Genomic DNA, 18,302 nt, shown 5'->3' with positions numbered 1-18,302 from the left:
ACACAGCGACACGATGGCTCCCAGAACGAAGCACTACGTGAATCTGCCCGATGTTGACGACCACGACAACCGCTCCAGCACGGAAGTCGAGGAGGGTTTGATGCATGAGGAGAAGCATTGGCACTCGATCGATCTTGACGCCAGCCCGTCACCGAAGAAAACATGGTGGAAGCAGACGAAGGCTCTCTTGAGGCGATACCGCTGGCTCATCGATACCTTGCTTCTCCTGACAAACATTGGTTTGAGTTTGGGACTGAGTTTGTTGATGTACTATCAATTTGAGGATGCCAAGTTCCCTGTCACTGTCAGGCAGGTTGGCGGAGATTACACTGGCGCTGGGCCGATGCGTAGGTCACCAGAAGCATGATCTGAACGACAATAATGCTGACTTGAGGCAGTCCCCACGAAGGTTGTTTCATTCGCGGCAGACTACGCGTACGTCCCGCCTAACGCGACCGAATTCATGAGCGATGCTACGTTGAGCCAATGGAGGTCGTTATTGCCTGGTAAGATGTTTGCTGTCTTACATCGATGTTCAAGACTGATTTCATGATAGTTGGCTCGGGATGGAAGTGGGTTGGCAATGACCCATTCTTCACCACATCAATGACCCATCAGCTGCACTGCATCGTGAGTTTTGTCCAATGATTCTTACACCCACGCATCAGCTAACAACATGTAGTTCATGATGGGCAATATCTTCTCGGGCCTGACGACGAACAATATGGACAAGGTTCCTACGGATTATGTCTCGCACTACTTCCACTGCGTCGATTATCTGAGACAGGCGGTGATGTGCTCTGGAGACGTCGCGCTCGAGCCACATGAGATCACCGATTCGGATGACAACGGCCCACAAGATGGCAGCTGGAACGGACAGCATGTGTGTAAAGACTACAGCCAGGTCATGAAGTATCTCGACAGTAAGTTTGCACCTCAAAGACAGACTTGAATTTCACTCGCTAACTTGGCTTGCAGAGCAAATTGCCGAGGGCGTTCGTGTTGTCTTGCCGATAGACGATTAATACTTAATTTGGGTGCTTTTTTGTGGATTCATAGCGTTCAACGGAGTCAAAGCTCAAGATATCAAAAAGAAAATACAGTTCGAATAGACTCTTGAAGAGTTGTAATTATTTGTCAGTCATCTTGTTGGTGAAGCTGTGCAGTTTTTGACTGAGGATGTATTCGGAAGAACTTTCAAGCCCTTGCTATGATAATCTTACTGCAACCACGACTTGACAACTTTGCTCAGGCCTTCCGCCATCCACGGCTCCTCGATCTTCGACTCGTGATCGAAACCATGTTCACCAGGCCTCAAAGTCAAGTGAAACTCCAACTCAGGGTCCAACTTCTCAAGCTTCTCTTTCAAACTGATGCTTCCCGTCGCTGGCACGACCGTATCGTCCTGACCGTGCCATACGAAGACTCCACCGCGGGGAAATCTCGCTCCATCATCAATCTTGTCAAACGGAAAGAGTTGTCTCTTCTCGATGTCCAACAAGTGCTTCGTCAAACCGTGGTGCGTCAGTCCGAACATCAACCCGCCCCTCTCAAATCTCGAGTCATCGGAGATGATGGCGGGAATCGTGCCCTCGCGAATCTTCTTCATATGATCCTCCACAATGCTGTACGGCAACGGCCCAACGCCGAGGGTAGGTCCCTTCGACCCCTCCAAGAAATGCGGGTCCTTAAGGTCAATGCCGGGGTATGCGGCCGTGCAGGCGCGGATCTTGTCCGGGTGGAGCAGGCCGGCCATCAGACTCATGTATCCGCCGGCGCTGTCGCCAGCCGTGAGAATACGGCTAATGTCGACAGCCACCTTGCCTCCGGTCTTCTCTTGCACGAAAGATGCGAGCTTGGTTTGTACCCAGGTGAAGTGGTCCTCGATATCAGACATGAGCTCCTCCATAGTGGCTTCCGGACAGAGGCGGTAGTTGGGACTGACGATTACCGCGGAATGGCGCTCAGCAAGTTGGAAGTGCCATGGTTGGAAGAAGGCTGGGAACATGCTGGAGGCGGCGATAAAGCCACCACCATGGTAGCGGAGGATGATCGGAGCTGGAGTTGTAGAGGGCTTTGAGAGGAGCTGCTTGGGGATGAGGACGTTGGTTGTGATTTCATGGCCTGAGACGGTCTTGTATGTCGTTGTGAGGACCTCCAGGTTGTCGAACCTGGATGTGTCATCGGGGTCCAGCTTGATGCTCATGTTGGGCGACTGTTGTTGGCTAAAAGGTTGATTGTGTCCTCAAACTTGGAGTTGAAGTTGTACTTTGAAGTTCAACTGCAAGTGCGCTTATGTAGTTGAAGCCAGTCTCAAACTGGCGGAATCAGTTCACATCCGAAGCCGCGACACTCATTTATCTCCGGAACTGAGGTGGGGTGAATGACATAGCCTGTGGCTCCGTGACTGGAGACTGCCAAGTCAAGGTGGAGATGTTGTTCAAAACGTGGTTCGTTGCGTGGCTTCTCCAAATGCCGGCAAGAATGCCGAATATTTATACTCGACTGCGAAGAGCAAATCTCGGTGACAACTCAATTGAAAGTTGGGCCAGCCGGGCTTTGAACGGACGGCCCAGGGGGCCCCCTGGCGAAAGTCCGGGGTTCAAAGTTTAAGTCGGGGCCGGGCGTAAGTGACTTCCGACTAACTCGCGTTTTCGGGATGCACGCCTTGGGGGAAAACATTTAATACCGTGTTGAGGTACGGACTTAAGGTTCGGGTTGTGCACGAGCAGACGTTCAGTCTAGCCAGATTTTCACAAGTCGTTGTAGTTGACTACCTGATTCGTGAGCCCGTCACAAATTGACGCTATTGCAGATGGAGCCCACTTTCCTAAAATGGCCGTTGTGCGAGAGTCGCAGCAACTTATTAACTCTGCAGTGACTCATTCCACGGCGTTGGTTCGACTGTTTTAAGGGAACGAAGATATCCCAAATTATGCACTACTGCTAAGCAGCGGTGACGAATATTGCCGAGACTGAAGTAGTAAGGCCTGGTCTTGCTGTGAAACAGAACCCAATCAGCTCTCAACTAAGGATGCCTTCGAACCGTAAGTACGAACATACATTCAAAAATTATTAACTTAATTGCCAGTATTGTGATGCAAGTATACGGAAGAGCTTAGACGTAGATGACATATAAGTGTTCCGACACCAATGCCTCTTTTCAAACTAACGGCTTGTCACTGTTTGCGAGTCCATCTTGGGATGAGCAATGGCGGCGAGAAAGAAGAAAATTTCTATCAATGTTTACTCACAATATTACAACAAGTCTTGATTTTATAGGTAGGTATTCAACAGGAGACACCATGCCATAAGTATTTCCAAACATACCGTCTGCGCTCGCCTGAAACCTTCCGAAGAACATCGTTGGTCTCCAACAGCAGTGGCAAGGACGAGCGATGAGTCTAGTCGTAGAATCGATTGGACCTTACTCTGGTTGCCCCAATCTCGTCCTGAACCCCACGAGGCACAAATGCAATCTTCCCAACGACATCCCCACCGTTAACGTCTGCCAGTTGGAACCGTACGTGCCCTAGCGCTCTCGCCCTCTGAAGTCCATCCAACGCAGAGCTTTGCTCCATATCTTTCCCTTTGCAGTAACTGTTATCTATGGTCAAGGAGCTGACGTATCCAAAGACATCAGGAACTTTTGTTTGAAAGCGTAGAAGCGCATTCACGATAGCTAGACTTTCCAGCAATACGATGACTACAACCGCTAGCCAGAACCACATCCAATTGCAACGATAATGTAGACCAAGATCCTCTTCTACGAAGGCAGGTATCTGAAGCACATGATCTCGTACAGAAAACGACGAAAAGTTGCCTGTTGAGAAAGCCTGCGTGCTAGAGGCGTACCAGAAGGTATTGATGACCTGTTGGAATCGCTCGGTAAACTGAGCGAGGGGAAGCAGGTAGAGATCGCGAAATGAGTAAGAATTATCCCCAATGAACCCATCCGCAAGAAAATGCTCAGTTTGACTTGCTTCATCGTTGTGATATGAGCTACCAATCCCACAAAAGTGCCCACGCCGGAAGATAGTAGTTATAGACGAAGTAATCTTCACCGGGACCGGAATTTTGCGAGCTGCAGCAGCGTGGCAAACCTCTCCAGTACAAGCCAGGCCTGTCTCCAAGCCGCGGGGTAACATGGTGCAGGTGGCCAATGAGATGCGAATTCCGCCGGTCTCAGCTATTGAGTTGAGATTTACGGCCCAGGTACGCGAGCCGTAGAGTATTTTAAGAGGTTTTGTGATATCGGAATAAAACTGATTCATTGAATTATTGGCCGCGAAGAGAAATGTTGTCACATGGCCGGTAGAAGGATAAGGCTGAGGAAAAACTATGGAAGTCGTACCGTTGGGGAACGTTCCAACGCCGAAAACAGTGAACTCGCACCAGCTAGATGCTCTAGATTCTGTTGCAAGCACACGATGTTAATAAGTGGGTGGATGTTAGCTGGCCCAAAGACTTACGCGCAGAGACATCCCGCTCTGGCTCTTGTATAAAGCAATGGACTTCATGGCCTTGCCACATATCGCGGCGAATACGATGGGAAATATAGTAGGCGACAACAGCAAGGCATCTTGAATGCGATCGCCGATGATAGATTCGATCTTTTTATCGTGTAAAGCTGCGGCAATCAAGAGACCTGAAACGTATTTGCCGTCAACATGAAAGGCATTGACTGTAGCGCCTGAGCATAATTCTTACCAAAGAATACCAAAGGCGCAGCCACCAAGAAAAGATCAAAGATCAGGCCTACCCAAGAGTAGTGTATTATCGTTGCTGTCGTGACTGCCTTATTTTTAGTGGGAATGCCGGTATCAGTGATGGAGCCCAGTCGGGTTGGGGATGTTACGGGGATGGATTCTGATCCAAACGAGTCGTCATTATTGTTGCTTTGTAATCTTTTGAGAATCCTAGACATCATTAGGGGGTCAGAAAGCTTAGGTAAATGGGAACGGTACTTCATGGCACGCGGTACAATCATTGTCGACGGGGCGAGCGCTCGAAAGCCCCTTATGTATTGCTAAGACTGTTGCAATCAGCAGCGCCGGTGTGTGGAATGCTGGCACTTTCTTCCACCAATCCGCTGAAAAATACACTATTAGTTGCAAGTCCTATATGCAGGCTGAGCTTGAATTATCTTGTGGCGTCGCCAAGGCATGCAGATGTCAGAAATCAGAGAGCAGTCTGTACCAATCATCGGTTGGTTGCGGAAGTTGTTTCTCGCAAAGGCAAGCTACCTACAGAATGGAGACTTACTTTGGATTATTACGAGGTGATGAAACAGTCAGCATGCAGGATTTTCTGAGTGTCCAAACAATTCGCTCAGCCGCCGTCACTAAGACGCCTGCCTGACCACCCCGCAATCTAACTGCTTCTCCTGCGGAGCCTTGCAGTTGGAATACATTTGAAAAGTATCTATGCATGGGTCGGTCCTTTCAGAAGTATGTAGAACGCACAAAGAAAAAGACGAGGACAAACGTCCAAGAAAGATACTAATTGATGAAATATGTCTGCTTTTGATGACTTGCTATAGGTGAATTCAACCTTAAACCGCGGTATTCAAAGATACTTCTTCCCCCGTAGCAGTTTACGTTCGTCGTCTATCTCATCACCCACGATCAGCTCGATTCCATTGTCGCCTTTCTCCCTCACTCTTGCGCGTGCTTCGAACATCCTGTTGCTTGGAATTCCGGTACTGGAGAATCGTGTCATATCTGTCGGTCGAGACGTGATCGCCAGCAACAGTATTTCGTCCAAGCCGCCCCACGCACCGCTTGACCAACCCCTCTTAGATAGTCGAAAAAAGAGGATGTACAGAGCGTAAACAAGAACCATGGCAACATGGGCCAGAAGAACGACCACACCAAATTGAATAGTCTTGCTAGCGAAGCCAAAACCATAGCCGTATCTCCTTAGTTTCCAATGAATCATGGTCCAATCTGCGAGGTACGTTATATTTTGGTGATAGGGATCCGTACGCGACGAGTCTGCGACGTTGACGAGATCAACCGCCCAGAAAGTACCATTCTCATAGGTCTCTCGTACCAAACCAAAGTCTCTCCAGTATGACACGCGACTCAGTCCATCAACGAGAGACTGAGCCATAACTCTGGCAACCGTTCGTCCAACGGACTCGACCATCTCTTGGTATGGCATGTCTTGTTTGAAGACCGGGGGTTCAAAGTTAATGTTGCGAGAATTTGATCTCTCTACCGAGCTTTCAAAAAGAAACGACATGGTCGTCGTGTTCACGCCCGAATAAGTGTCGTTCATGGGTTTATTGAGCAGGTTAGCCCACTCGACCGAGATTGGGATGTTCCGGCCGGAGACAGAATGTATGGCCGGCCATTCGAAGATATCGGAGTCGTCCCATTCATCTTCGAACGCTTTGGAGACATCCGATATGTTGTGCTGGAGAACACGGTCCTTGTTGAAATCGAGGGATATGTCCACTCCAGCCCAGCGAGCATCCATCATACAGGGGATAACCAGACTATCCTGACTACAAGAGTCACTCCCACGGCAGCTCTCCCTCTCCATCGGCAGTTCGAGTATTGAAGCGAGAGAAGGTCTCTCGCTGGGAAATAAAGATGCGGCATCAACCCACGTAAAGTTCGCTTTGGCCAGACTTTCCTGATCTCGGGCTTCCAAAACTCCTCGGGTACGGGCCACGTTCTGGTTTGATACCAGTCCTGCTCCTTAAGCGCAAGGGCTGTGAAGTTGCGCATCTCACTAGTGTCAAAATAAGGCTTGATCATGTGTTCTCCGCGCGAGGCGTCTTGAGTTTCCATGTATGAGAATATGTTGCATTGCACCTGAACCAAAGGTGAAAAGACGTCTTCTTGGGGATAAAGTTGTGGGCGCCGGATTTTGTCGACACCAGCAATCTTGTGTGCATCAACATAGCTCCAGAAGGCTCCGGAAAGCTCTGTCAAAGAAGAGTGCGGTGTACTGGCGACAGCTAGAAGGGACATGCTGTCCTCCGCTGTCTTGACCTTATTTTCCCTCCCCATCGTCGAAGAGGACACTTGACGTCGGATGCCACTGTTCCTTTGCGTAATATCCATGGGTGAAGATGGACCTCCGTGCAAGAATGTCTCGGCCCACATCTCCAGCTCATTGTAACCAGATTGAGGACACCATGTTCGATCGCGTGAAGTCGTGGAAGTGCAATAAAATGGAGGGTCCACCTCTGTGAGATCGCTGGGAAAGACCCTATCGAGCCCGGCTTTAACGTACGAAGCCCCAACGCTGTCATGGATGGAACTCTTGACCTCCCACCAATTTAACTCCGGTATAATAACAATGGCGGAGGAGGGGCCGACTGTATTGCAGTAGATGCAGAAACAAAGTGCGGCAAGACCCATGAAAACGTGTTTTCGAGTGGAAATGTAATGCCTCGAGTTGGTGTCTGTATGCCGTTTCTTCGCGGCCCATACGTAGTTCTTGGAGAACAGCCATTCAGCCGAGCTGATCTGGTAGGCTCCAGTGAGAAAGCCAAAGGGAATCCCATCTCCCACCAGCATCCGACGACATGCATGCATGACCATCGAAGAAACAGAAGCGACAATAAGGATCTCGTGGACCTTGGCGAAGAATTGTAAGAAGTTGGTGGCAACATCCTGCTTGGCGACGTGGGAGATCCATACGCTATCCCAGCTGTCCTCGTCAAACCAGTAGCATTCCCTGAAAGTGAACTGAACAACGGCAACCGTAAATGCAACCGCGACAAAATGGATCAGCCATGAATTGTCCCAAATTCCGCGAGCGAGAAGGACTCGAGGTTTGGGCTTCTCAGTGGCGAACTCATTTACGGCTGGCGTCGAGGGCAGTGATGAATACGAAGAAATGAGAACGCGCTGTTCAGTCTTCCGCACATCATCCTCATCGGGCGACAACGGGTTAAGGGGCATATTGGCATTAGAGAAGTGATTGTCCGGAGACATCTTCCATCGGTCAATTGAATCAACAGTTTCAACGAGGGCAAAAAGTAGGACAGAGACCTTCAGGCTGTAAATTGAGTATGGCAAGCATCTGAGAGCAAATAAGGCGGGATCACAATGGTGATATGAGCTGCGAGCATCAATCGTCAGAGATAGCTGCTGTTAGGGGGGCTTCTGATCAGGCTACCAATAGTATTTTACTATCGGCAGCGCAAATGACCTTGCAGGTGATAACACAGCATCTATTTCCCTTTCCAGTAACCATCTCACTTTCGTCCTACCTCAAATGTATCACTTGACGCATACTGTCGCCCGCCGTTGCGGCTGGTGCAAGGGACTTGCAGCGGCCAACAACCCTCTGAGCTGCCGTGCGCCATAACGACATGGCGAGAACAATCATGAGTTGGAGAAATTTGAGAAACATTATCTACGCCCAATCCCTTACGCTGTATACTCTCTTTATGGGATTCAAATCTATCCAGGAAACATGTTACCCCAAGGGAAAAGATTGAGAAGATCTCGCGCTAATTGCAAGGCTCAAGGTGGACTTATGAAGACTCTACCGCTTCTGAAGACTATCATGAGGATCAGGCTGGGCCAGCAGGCTGTAGGCAGGCTGAGGTATGGAAGCTCCTTGGCACTAAATCATTCCGAACGTGACGTACAAAGATAGTTGCTGCACCACCCAGCATGAGTTTAAATGCTTCACACCATGTAAGACTGAGGCTTAAGCTATGATATTTTCGAAGCAGCGATTGAGCCCCCCTACGGAGTCAATAATTTAACCGGGGGAGGCTGGGCACATCAGAAAGCCTTGCTTCGCGAAGGGAAACTTGGAATCGAACAACTTGAGGCACAGGGTATCGATGTTTCTCTAATTATTAATGCGATTGGGGCTAAGGGACTTGTGGTGCTATTTGAGCACGTTATCGGTCGAATGCCATTCCCGTTCTTCGATCCGGAACAACAATCAAGTCTCCAAAGAGACTCGAACTCAAACAGACCCTGCTCCCGCCGATAATACTGAGGTTCCAAGTATTAGATTAGATGCCTTGAAAAAACTTCAGGGAGTAAAGCAGAGAAAAAGCCACTTACTTGATGACCCTCCGCGAAAGCCGAAGTCTTTGGCCATTGCCATCTTTCGTCTTACTAGACATCAGACCACAAGTCAGTGACACTCTTTATCTCGGCTCAATTTGCCTGCGATTGATGAGCACTCAATTCCAGAACTTACCTCCGTCAATCCCCTCATGCACCTTCTCAGCATGAGCCAATCCATACTCCCAGACATGGCAGCACCACAAAGCCACAAGCATGTGAAATTGGGCTCGAGTTAGAGTTGCTGTCACGACTAAGCTATGCTGCTTGTCTTCATTGTCGTGCATGATTGCCACAGAGTTCCCCTGAGAGTCTGCCCATTCATGCCCGTCCGTGGTGAAGACGGCTTCTGCGCCTTTGACAAAATTGGTGATGCCGACTTTGCTGGTCTTCCCGTAGACATCGACTGGCACCGCGGCGAAGCGCTTCTTTCCTGGGATGAGCGAGTGGCTTTTCTTCATGCCGAGGTCTTGCAGCCCAGGGATGGATCGGGTTTGGCGTTTGATGTGGTACTTTGGGGAGTCAGACGGCAGCCTTGTGTAGCCACCCGGCCCCAAGCGCATGTGCAGCAGGTCGTAAATGTGACGTTCGCGTTCTGTGCCGTCCTTCCTGGACTCGATCCGCGACAATTCCACTTCTGTGGTGATATCCGTAAGGTCTGCAATTCCAAGGCTAAGGCGGTAGAGCGGTGGTGAGTCTGGTGTCATTACGTGGATAGACTGAGCGGCGAGGATCAGGGTGGTTGGTTGACAAAGTTCTTGGCCTGGCTGTGACGCGACCTCGTACGTTGGAGGGTCCATGCCCATGGATTCGTTCGTTTCTGCCATGATGCTTTTTGACGTTTATATTGACTGCGGTAGGATACTTGATGGTTTGTGAGGTTGGGGTGGTCGACTTTCGGATATATTCGGATAGAAAACAGGGGTAATACGTGTCCGGGTGAAGTTGGTGGTGAGATGATGTGCGGAATGAAGAATGACGCAGGACGGGGGATGACGCAGTTAAACACGATGGGGAAAGAGTGCTGATAAGGCTGACTTCCATTATTTTAGCTGCAACCGACGACCCGTGTAAGAATGGAAGGTGTTAGGTTGCCTGATGGAAAACTGCCATGCAGAGTGCACCGCCACCGCCCGACTTGGCGGTCGCCTTACGGTGCTTGGCGTGGTGCCGACCAAGCCCGACGTGTCACCCGACATCAGAGTAGTTCAACAACGAAGGAAGCGACCGCAATCATAATGGAAAGATATCATAGCATAGTTTCTACTCGACCTCTCAAAAAGCACGGCACTAGAAATATTCATAGCGGAAAGAGATTTGAGTACCTTGGTTAGAATCCTAGGAGTCAGTAGTTTCCCGTACCAAGACAAGCACCACCACCAACAGATGAAAGCCCCAGTTAGACGCAAAGAAGCCCAACTCGCTTAAGGCGCATGTATCAGGCGCAGCAACAAACTTGCCAGCACATGACTCTTAGTGGAGAGGATGAAGATGCAAAAGACCCGGAGAGTGCTGAGCAGTGGGGACATGCAAGATGCGGTAGAAGTCACGCGCGACGATGAATACGGCCACGCTTCCCGCGACGTTTCCACGCACTGGTTTTGGTTACAAATGATATCAATATTTCAGAGTATGGTGCATTCCCCTGTGGAAGAATTCAATGTGAGATTGTTTCAAATGAAATGCTTCTATGGGGGGGAAAGACCCATTAACTCACGTTGCCTTTCTCATTGGGGTTTTTTCGGAATCCGGATATGTAACATGTAGGCAGCAAGTCTCTGGAGTGCAGCCGCATTACAAGTTGCTTCGGATATTATTGTTAGTGAATTGTCGATTTTGTTAGAGGCTCCGTGCGATCTAAGTTTGCCCCCTAACAAGATCTCACGCGAGCCATGACGCTATTGAAACGGAACTCCACAGGCTTCACAGCAGAAAGTAGCTTACTTTGACTACTTCCCTCGAACATGATATCTGCCTGCAATTACCTTAACCGTGCATATGTCTCCGGCTGAAGCAGCCAGTTCTACGCCGAAAGACGCTGCGACAGCACCGGTAACATTTCTCTCAATTTCAGAGTCCGCCCATGTCCGACGATACCGGCGCATCCCCGGCTCATCCGACTGCGCCGTCTTCACAGTTCACCTATCGCGACTTGCAGTTTTTGTCACAATCTTCGCCAGAATCACCCCTACGGGTAGTCGCGCTGGTTGACTACGACTCCTTCTACGCCCAGTATGAAACACTCAGGCTTGGTCTGCCCCCTTCCAAACCCCTGGCGGTCCGCCAGTGGAACGCCATCATCGCGCTGAACTACGCGGCAAAGGAACGGGGTGTCAAGAGGATCATGTCTGCCGATGAGGCACGCCGCATTTGCCCAGATATCGTGCTTCAACATGTTCCTACTTGGAGGGAGGGCGACGATCGCTGGAGGTACAGGGATGATGTGCTGGACCATCTGAAGACGGATAAAGCCTCCCTTGATCCCTACCGCGGTGTGTCGCGTAAGACCATGCATCTCGTCAGGAAGCTCCTACCAGCCAAGCCTGCTCCGACGATTGAGAGGGCTGGCGTGGATGAGTTTTACCTCGATTTATCAGCTCAAGTCCACCGAACGTTGGTGGAACGATTCCCTACACTGACACCAACCAATAAGAGTCTTGACAATTACCTACCCTTGCCTGCGGCAGACACAGCACTGCAATGGAGCAAAGACGAAATCATGATGCCAGCAGACTTACAGGATCCTGACGATGTTCTCGACTGGGACGACGTAGTACTAAGTATTGGGGGTAGCATTGTTCGACATATACGTGAGGAGATCAAAAAGCAGCTGCAGCTCACCACCTCTGCTGGCATCAGCTGTAACAAAATGCTCGCCAAGGCAGCTTCTAGGATGAACAAGCCAGCAGGCCAAACAATACTGAGGCGCAAGTCTATTCCCATCATCATGCCAACCCTCAAAGCCACTTCACTCTCGGGTCTGGGAAGGCAACTTGGGCAAAAGGTTGTCAAGACTTTTGGCTCTGACAACATCCGGGATCTACTCCAGGTTTCACTCACAGAAATGAGATCGCAACTGGGAGCCGAAGACGGACAGTGGGTGTACAACGCAATCAGAGGCGACGAGAAAGGCCCCGTCAGGCCCCGGAGCGAAGTCCAGTCATTACTAGCCGCGAAGACTTTCATACCAAAAGCGGAAAATCTACAACAAGCAGACAAATGGCTCCGAATATTCGCCGCCGACCTCGAATCTAGATTGCACGACCTCGATCTTGACTCCGAAGTCCCTCGACGTCCGCGAACGATTGCAGTGCACCACCATATCAATGGCCGCTTTGGACCGACACGCTCAAAACAGGCGCCCATTTCTCCTCAGATTGAGATCAACAAGGAAAGCATTTTCACTATGCTGCATGACCTTTTGAGAGATCTCACTGAGCATGGAGAGTCCTGGCCGTGCCTCGGCGTCTCAGTTAGCATGTCCAACCTAGATTCTGGATTACCTGCGCCTCAAACTGGGCGCATTACCTCTTTCTTTGCCACCGACAACTCTCGCAGTCCTCGGAAACGGGGAAGAGAAGAGGATGTATGCGATGCTCCTGGGAGTCCAGCTAAGCGGCAGACAGTTGCATCATCTGATGCATACAAGTCTCCGGATGCGACGGAGAATGTGACAGAAGAACACTACTATATGTGCCCAAATTGCGGCGAGGCTGTTCAGCCAAGTGATGTTCTCGAGCATCTGGACTGGCATGTTGCGATGGAAGTTCAAAATCAACAGTCTTAGTGGTCTAGTTTAGATAATTATCATATGTCGGTCCCTTCTCACCATCCTCGCCATCCTCGCCATCATCGTAGTTTTCATTATGCTCGTCGTCCTTGTCGTCGTCCTCAACCATTCCTGATCTGACGTCATGGGCTTCATTTATCCGTTAATTTTTTTGAAATTCGTGCCCAATGGAAAATTGACCGAACGTCAATCATGGCGATGGTCCCAACTCGTATGACATTGCTTCAAGATGCAACATCTCATCATCGTCGGCTTTTGGCCAGGGCCACCAGCCATCCAGCGGCAAGTTGCCGTATATTTTGTTGTAGGAAGACTCGGGACTGCCACATACCCACTTGTAGAGATCCTCTACGTAGCCGCTCGTCCCATCCTTTGCCCATGCGCGAGCCCAACTCATGTTCTTCCTGCTAAGGCCAGTGACGGCAAAGCTGTCCAAAGTAACACGGTCGCGAGCATAGACAGACATTTTTGCCGTCCAAAAAGGGTCGTCTTCCAGGTCCGACAAGAAGAAGTTGCGAGCGCACGTCCATCCCATCTGCGCCAACTGTTTGGGCTCCTTGCGGGGATCGAAGGTGTGGGTGTAAGTGGCTTTGAAGTTGAAGTTCTCAGTGGCCCAGAAGAACCCTTCGCGCATGAGTCTTTTGAGGTCTGTTGTTTTGACGCAGAGCCTGACTTGCATTCTCGGCTCGGTACCTGTTTGGGGCGCTAAGGGGTGCGGTGAGTTCCACGCGAAGATAGCCTGTGGTTCGATGTTCTTCCAGGGCTGCGAGTCGTAGTGTTGCACGCGATGCGGGTGGGATAATGAGTTGCGATTCGGGGGAGGCATATCTTGGTAAGAGGTGACGCCGGTTGCCAAGTGCGGGACGACTGACCCTACATGCTCTCTCGTTGTGCCGGTCAACGGTATTGATACTGATAAACAGAGTTTGAGGCAAGGTTTGTTTCCAAGATGCTTCGTGTAAAATTAAGCACGAACTTATACTTCCTGCAAAGGATGTTTGAAGCTTTTGATAGGTGAGTAGGGACGGACGTATGTCAGATTGGGGGAATGGCAGAGGACACTTGCGGTAGCAATGAATATTATAAGCTGGCCGCAAGCAACCGGAGAAAGAGTCGTGTGCTCCACATACGGTCTCGAGAAGCACGGCTTTACGTTCTCCTTGATGCTGTGCTTTGCATACCTTGCTGTCTGACGCACATGCCTGTCCGGCACCCTGAACCTAGACCGCCGTCATCCGGGTATCATTTCGCTCCGTCAACTCGACATCAGCCCAAGCCTCAGCTCGATGGCTCCGTCTCCTCGCCGTCAACAGTTGTCTCTTTCTTATTCCCACCCTTCTCTCGGGTTTCTCGGGCGCCTCTGAAGCCCCATCTTCTTCCACTGATGACTCCGGCTTCGGCCGCCAGTACAGACAGGTACTTGAGAAGGAGGTGTATGTTCCGTCCTGAGGAAACGCGAATTGCTTGTGGGAATTGTGCATATCGCTCATGCACTTGAACTCGCCGTCCTTCAACGTTCCAGCTCTGTGCGTGTCAGTGTAGATCACTTTCATCCAGTGGAACAACGTACCCATCCCAAACATCCCATCCGGTGCCGACGAACATGGCTGGCAACGCCTTTTCCAGCGTAGCCTCGTATATCGGTCGGTACATGTGAATGGCAAACACGAGGGTGTCCTCGTCGACAGCCTCGAAGGCAGCGGGGGACTCAACTACTTCGTGGCCGAGCTTCTCCAGGAACTTGGTATCATTGGGTGTGAATCGCGGTTCTTGGAAAGAGCATGGAATTGTCTCGTTGTAGATGGCAGCTGTTACTTGGTAAGTTTTGATTGGCGTTTGAGAAACGGCAACTATACATACACAGAGCTTCCACGACAGTCAGAAACCCATCCAGCTGTATGTAACTCCTCCTCTTGGCATCCCATCCGCCGTCCTCGGGGTCAAAAGTGCCGACCCCAAGACAGACTGCCTTCTTTACCCTCCTACCGTCGCCTACGTTCTTTTGCACAAGCTCCTTGATTCGCTCATGGCATGTCGTGTCTCGCCAGCGGGCCTTGAACCCCTCGTATTCGGTCGTAATCTCCTTGACAGACTTGAATATGCGGGGTTCACTGCTCCTAGCCGCCTCCAGGGCTTTCGCGGGGACCTTGGGCGGTTTCCTCCGGAATCTCGAGTTGGACTTGACAAAGGTCCATTCCTCCTGCGCTGGCTCGCTCTCGTTTTCTGTCGTTGCTGCTGATGTCATTTTGTGCATGCTGGGGATTGTCGGGGTTTGGCGGGGGAAGACGCTTTGGTGGGATGAACTTTTTGACCGGCAGAATAGTTACCGCTTTCCTCGCCAGAATATTTCAATCGGCAGGCGGTGAAGATGGTAATGGCTTGGTTGCTTATCGCCGATGACCCAAGCTCCCGCTCCAGCTGCAGCTGCTCCTGCCACCGTCGCTGTCACTCCAGAAGGTCGCACGCCTAAAATCTCACGGCTCCCACCAACGCGGTCGAGAGCCCGGAATAGAAGCATCGAGTGCAGGCGACGATCCTCCTCACCGTCCTTTCCTAGAAATACCAAATCCTTCTTGATTTTTCACAATTGCATGCCGTCTTTCCGCCTTCCTCCGGACATTTGACAATCGACGTCCAGCACAACTGAGACAAAACGTGGCACAACATCCGGCCGTCACCTCGACCGCCAGGCCAATTCCACAAGACAAAGAAAACCATCCAATTGGGACTCGTTTTCGGTGTTCTCTCAAGTGGCAACGAAAGACCCCGAACGTCCACGCGGCGGGCCTCGATCGGCAGGCTGGAACTCGCAGGTCCGGAGCTCTGCGCCGTCAGCTTACCACCATTCGGCACTCTACCCAACGACATCTCCAAGCGCCGTTGGACAAACCCGTCACCAACACAATCAACTCATCACCTTTGCAAATCGCACGACCCAGGACACAAATTAGTCTTGCATCTCCCCGAGATCGAACGCTCTCCCACCCCAAAAATCCTGCCTGTCCGGCCCCCAAAAATAGCGGCCCCCATCGCCTTGGATTTTCCCAACTCTCACCCTCCACCATGCGTTGCAATATTCTTCCAGCCAACAGCTCGCAGCTTTCACCTGCAGCACAGTTCCCGCAGTCAGCAGTCAGATCAAGCACAATAGCCAAATGACAAGCCAAAGAGAAAAGAGTGTGGTGACATCGCCGCCTGCAGCCCGCACCTCGGGCGCTTACACGCCCCTCGACCCCTGTCGCCCCCAACCACTCACGACCCCCGACAACCTCGAGAGATGTGATACGCCCTCCCATTCGCTCCGTGGTCCCAAATGCCCAGCGCCTCGCCCGCGGCCTCTCTCCCCCGTCCCCAGCCGCCCATTGGTCCCCCGTCCACCTCCATCCGGTGCTGTGAGCGAGCCAGCAGGGGAGGGGGCGGATGGCCGTCCTGCAGGCCCAGCGCACATCGTTACTGGCTCCTGCCGGGCCCCAATCTTTACCGGTGCACTCCAGCGTGCCACCAAACCCCCGTCCAGACCGTCGAGCCCGAGAGGAGGCTCGCCTTCTCGATTGGACGGACCTGCAATGTGCAAACTGCATGGTGCGCTGCGGGAAATGGGATGGGATAATGGGGCCTGCAGCGACGGCGGCGGCTCGCAGCCTGCGGGCCAGATAATAGCCTGAGGGGCCGCCCTCGGTGTGCGCAGCGTCCTTCCTTCTCTCCTCCTCTGCTAGTGCGACGTTGAAATCTCCAAAGTCTTCAAAAAGCTACGAAAGCTGTGATCAGGACCATTTGCGACTGGGAAGAGACGGCGTTCTTTCTCCTGACATCCTGCGTGGGCAAAAGCAAACATCATACGGACCAACCACTCCGGCGAACCAACCCCAAGGCGGGGTTGAATCGAAGCGAACGGCTGTGCGACAAAGACACAGCTCCCGACGGTTGAGATTCTCGTTGAAGAAGAGGCTTCGTTGTTGACTGTTCTACGAAACACACCTGCATCTCACACAAAAACCACCGCCAACATGCTCGCCTCAACAATCTCAGCACTCCTCCTCGCCGCGACGGCCTCCGCCCACATCGTCATCTCATACCCGGGCTGGCGCGGCAACAATCTCATCACCAACGAGACATGGCCCTACGGCATGCAATGGAACTATCCATGTACGTCTCTCACCCATTCCTCTCCCAACTCTCTGATCACAACTAACACAAACTCTCACAGGCGGCGGCATGGGCGTGACCAAGAACAGAACCTACTGGCCGACAACAGGCGGCGCCCTCTCCTGGCAACCGGGCTGGTTCCAGGGCCACGCGACAGCCTTCATGTACGTCAACATGGGCTTCGGCACCGACGGCCCCGACGGCGGTCCCATCAACATGTCCTTCCCCATGATCCCCGTCTTCCAGATCCTCGGCCCCAGCAAGAACCCCTACCCGGGCACCGTCTGCCTCCCGCAGGTGCCTCTGCCCGCCAACACGACCGTCAAGGCCGGCGACCACGCCACCATCCAAATCGTCGAGCTCGCCGTGCACGGCGCCTCGCTCTTCTCCGTAAGTCCCGCCCCCTCCCCATCTTACAGCAAATTGCGTTTGCTGACCATGCCCAAAAAGTGCGTCGACATCGAATTCGCCGAGCCAGGCGACCCGAAAATCGGCAAGGTCAACGACTCAAACTGCTTCAACTCGCAGGACATCGGCTTCGCGGACGTCTACACCATCACCACCAAGGAATCCGGCCAGGCCGCCGCCGAGGCCGCCACCTCCGGCGCAGAGTCCGGCAGCTCCGTCACATTCTGGTACATGGGCAAGCGGCCGCAGAGTGCCTGGGCCGTCTTCAGCTGGGTGCCGATCGTCGTCGGCGGGCTGTGGGTGTTGTTGTGAGGAAGTGCGTGCGTGCGTGACGTGATCGCGGCTGGAGTGAGATGATGATGAAACTTTGGGTGGAATGGGATTATACCTCGGGATATTTATTGTATATTGGCATCAAAGATGGCGTTGGGAGGGATCAAGTCTGGGCGAGAAAAGCCTTACTACTACACTCGTCTTATTATCTAACTGTTTCTTATTTTTTTCAATGAATGAAATTCCTCCGTTGAAGATTGAGCGCGGTGAACTGTGGGTGCTCGAGATTCACATCTCGTCAATACGTTTCTCGGCAAGAATTGGCAGTGAACGCGCTGGTTCTAGAATCATCGCCCGTGGTCTACGATTTGTGCCCGGAAGGGACGGCGTGTGATGGTGGAAAGCGACGACGCTTCCGGCACTTGACCCGGCCGCGTACTCGGACGGGACCAACACCCACGACTCTGGCAGTGGAAATGAATTTTCCAAGTATTGTAAACATGAATCATGGGAGCGGTTTCATTACGCTCCAAATCGCGTTCTAAGCTAGCTGTCTCTCAATTGCTCATGCTGCAGTTCATCGCATCCCTATTGCATCCCCGCCAGTGTTTTGCCGTGGCCTCAGCAAGCGCGGC

The 18,302-nt window shown here is 51.7% G+C and overlaps 7 protein-coding genes across 7 annotated transcripts; 3 read left to right on the top strand and 4 right to left on the bottom strand.

Moving 5' to 3' along the window:
* Positions 1 to 13: 13 nt before the first annotated feature.
* On the top strand, positions 14 to 1,025 carry COL26b_012576 (uncharacterized protein; the record flags this gene model as incomplete). Its single annotated transcript, XM_053185219.1, has 4 exons — positions 14 to 347; positions 557 to 630; positions 683 to 923; positions 979 to 1,025. 4 exons carry the CDS (start codon positions 14 to 16, stop codon positions 1,023 to 1,025), a joined length of 696 nt encoding a protein of 231 aa, XP_053030854.1.
* A 194-nt stretch (positions 1,026 to 1,219) lies between these two features.
* Positions 1,220 to 2,206, bottom strand: COL26b_012575 (uncharacterized protein; the record flags this gene model as incomplete). Its single annotated transcript, XM_053185218.1, has 1 exon — positions 1,220 to 2,206. One exon carries the CDS (start codon positions 2,204 to 2,206, stop codon positions 1,220 to 1,222), a length of 987 nt encoding a protein of 328 aa, XP_053030853.1.
* Positions 2,207 to 9,169: 6,963 nt separating this feature from the next.
* On the bottom strand, positions 9,170 to 9,877 carry COL26b_012574 (uncharacterized protein; the record flags this gene model as incomplete). Its single annotated transcript, XM_053185217.1, has 1 exon — positions 9,170 to 9,877. One exon carries the CDS (start codon positions 9,875 to 9,877, stop codon positions 9,170 to 9,172), a length of 708 nt encoding a protein of 235 aa, XP_053030852.1.
* A 1,256-nt stretch (positions 9,878 to 11,133) lies between these two features.
* COL26b_012573 (uncharacterized protein) lies at positions 11,134 to 11,824 on the top strand (the record flags this gene model as incomplete). Its single annotated transcript, XM_053185216.1, has 2 exons — positions 11,134 to 11,663; positions 11,791 to 11,824. The coding sequence occupies 2 exons, from the start codon at positions 11,134 to 11,136 to the stop codon at positions 11,822 to 11,824; spliced, it is 564 nt and encodes a 187-aa protein (XP_053030851.1).
* Positions 11,825 to 12,841: 1,017 nt separating this feature from the next.
* On the bottom strand, positions 12,842 to 13,474 carry COL26b_012572 (uncharacterized protein; the record flags this gene model as incomplete). Its single annotated transcript, XM_053185215.1, has 2 exons — positions 12,842 to 12,956; positions 13,050 to 13,474. 2 exons carry the CDS (start codon positions 13,472 to 13,474, stop codon positions 12,842 to 12,844), a joined length of 540 nt encoding a protein of 179 aa, XP_053030850.1.
* Positions 13,475 to 14,060: 586 nt separating this feature from the next.
* Positions 14,061 to 15,094, bottom strand: COL26b_012571 (uncharacterized protein; the record flags this gene model as incomplete). The annotated part of the gene is made up of 3 exons (XM_053185214.1): positions 14,061 to 14,364; positions 14,411 to 14,648; positions 14,701 to 15,094. The coding sequence occupies 3 exons, from the start codon at positions 15,092 to 15,094 to the stop codon at positions 14,061 to 14,063; spliced, it is 936 nt and encodes a 311-aa protein (XP_053030849.1).
* A 1,753-nt stretch (positions 15,095 to 16,847) lies between these two features.
* Positions 16,848 to 17,706, top strand: COL26b_012570 (uncharacterized protein; the record flags this gene model as incomplete). Its single annotated transcript, XM_053185213.1, has 3 exons — positions 16,848 to 16,986; positions 17,048 to 17,376; positions 17,437 to 17,706. The coding sequence occupies 3 exons, from the start codon at positions 16,848 to 16,850 to the stop codon at positions 17,704 to 17,706; spliced, it is 738 nt and encodes a 245-aa protein (XP_053030848.1).
* Between the last annotated feature and the right edge of the window lie 596 nt (positions 17,707 to 18,302).

Source organism: Colletotrichum chrysophilum, assembly GCF_026319265.1.
Source record: "Colletotrichum chrysophilum strain AFK26 chromosome Unknown scaffold_181, whole genome shotgun sequence".
In the NCBI taxonomy this organism is placed as follows: Eukaryota; Fungi; Ascomycota; class Sordariomycetes; order Glomerellales; family Glomerellaceae; genus Colletotrichum; species Colletotrichum chrysophilum.
Note: the sequence above shows the minus strand (reverse complement) of the source record. Positions and strands in the feature narration are given on the sequence as shown.